This window comes from Capsicum annuum, unplaced genomic scaffold (assembly GCF_002878395.1).
Source record: "Capsicum annuum cultivar UCD-10X-F1 unplaced genomic scaffold, UCD10Xv1.1 ctg2007, whole genome shotgun sequence".
Taxonomy (NCBI): Eukaryota; Viridiplantae; Streptophyta; class Magnoliopsida; order Solanales; family Solanaceae; genus Capsicum; species Capsicum annuum.
In genome coordinates, this window is record NW_025825945.1 from 389 (window position 1) to 1,840 (window position 1,452).

Consider the following 1,452-nt stretch of genomic DNA (forward strand, 5'->3'; position numbering starts at 1 on the left):
AGATGTTGAACTCCCTTCTACTAGTTCATATATTTACTTTCGAACCCCCTCAATGAAAATCATAGTGTGCCACTGTAGGAGGTTATTTTGAAAATGCATCATACATGCTGCAATTTTTTTTATAAAATTATTAAAAAAATCAATCACATGTGGTCTGATTATGAAAAATTGCTAAAAATACTAACCACATGTGATTGATTTTTGAAAAATTGCTAGAAAATCAACTACATGTTATCAATAAAGTGGTAAATTTTTTGCCAAGAATTAAAAGATCAATCACTTATGGTCGATTTTATTAAAAAACTAATAGATAATTATACAAAAATCGACCAATGTGATCGCGAGTTTGTACTTCAGCTATCCATTGTTCTATTTACCTACCCAAACTATCGCTCATTATATTAATACACACCTCAGTTCTAAGTAACCTACACACGTATGTTATCCACTGGATACTGGAACAAATACTTGATAACTCAACAGTGAGGTATGTTTTGATGCGAATGACAGCGTGGTAGGTAAATAAAACAATGGATAGTTGAGATATGAACAACATTATACTCAGTGTATTCCCATATAATGAGGTCTAAGAAAGATAAGTGTACGCAATCCATATCATTACCGCAGATGAAGGAGAAATGCCGTTTCCGATAGACCCCGACTCAGGAATAGTTGAGATATGGAAACTCATAAAAAATTAATAATTTTAAATGAGTTTTCATCATATTAAGTCATTAGTACCCACACAATCCACAGATAATATCTTTTCATTGCAGGGATATTAAATAAAATCCAACTCGTTCATTTCACGCAAAATGTATGTAGGGAGGGATATTATATATTCATATTTCTTAGAAAATACCTATGAATGAATGGTCCTTTATGGACTTTGATTGATTTGGTCCATTTAGTTTTATCAATGGATAACTTTGCAACATAAACCTTACTGTCAAAATAAATCTCTTGCTAACACAATTTGCAAAACAGCAAACTAGACTAGAGTTATATGAAACTACAAAGTTCTAACTATAAAATATAAAGAACCATGTCTTTTTTCACGATAGCTTTAGTATAAATAGTCAATACGAAATTTTCCATGTAGAGTTGTAAAGCATTTTCCACCTGTTTGTTTTCTCATACACTATTAAAGACTTCGAGTGGATACGCGCCCATACTAGCAGAGTGTTGCTTTTCTCTTAAACATGCGACTTCATAGAGCTTCCTTACCGCAATCAAGAAGGGCTTCCGCTGCCGAACCCAAATCATGAGGAAAGAAAACCCTGAAAACATCCATGGTCATGCGAATGAGCTGAAATCTTCATGAGTGACTCAAGATCATTACAACAGCAAACCCAATGTAATATAATTCGACAGCTAGGGTCTGGGGAGGGGGCAGAGTATACGCAGACCTTATCCTTACCTTGAGAAAGTAGAGGGGATGTTTCTGATGGA

At 34.1% G+C, this 1,452-nt stretch overlaps 1 protein-coding gene across 1 annotated transcript; it reads right to left on the reverse strand.

Moving 5' to 3' along the window:
* Positions 1 to 865: 865 nt before the first annotated feature.
* On the reverse strand, positions 866 to 1,283 carry LOC124890557 (deoxyribonuclease TATDN1-like; the record flags this gene model as incomplete). The annotated part of the gene is given in 1 exon segment (XM_047402375.1): positions 866 to 1,283. A coding segment is annotated over 1 exon segment (73 nt), but the record flags the coding sequence as incomplete, so codon positions are not given.
* Between the last annotated feature and the right edge of the window lie 169 nt (positions 1,284 to 1,452).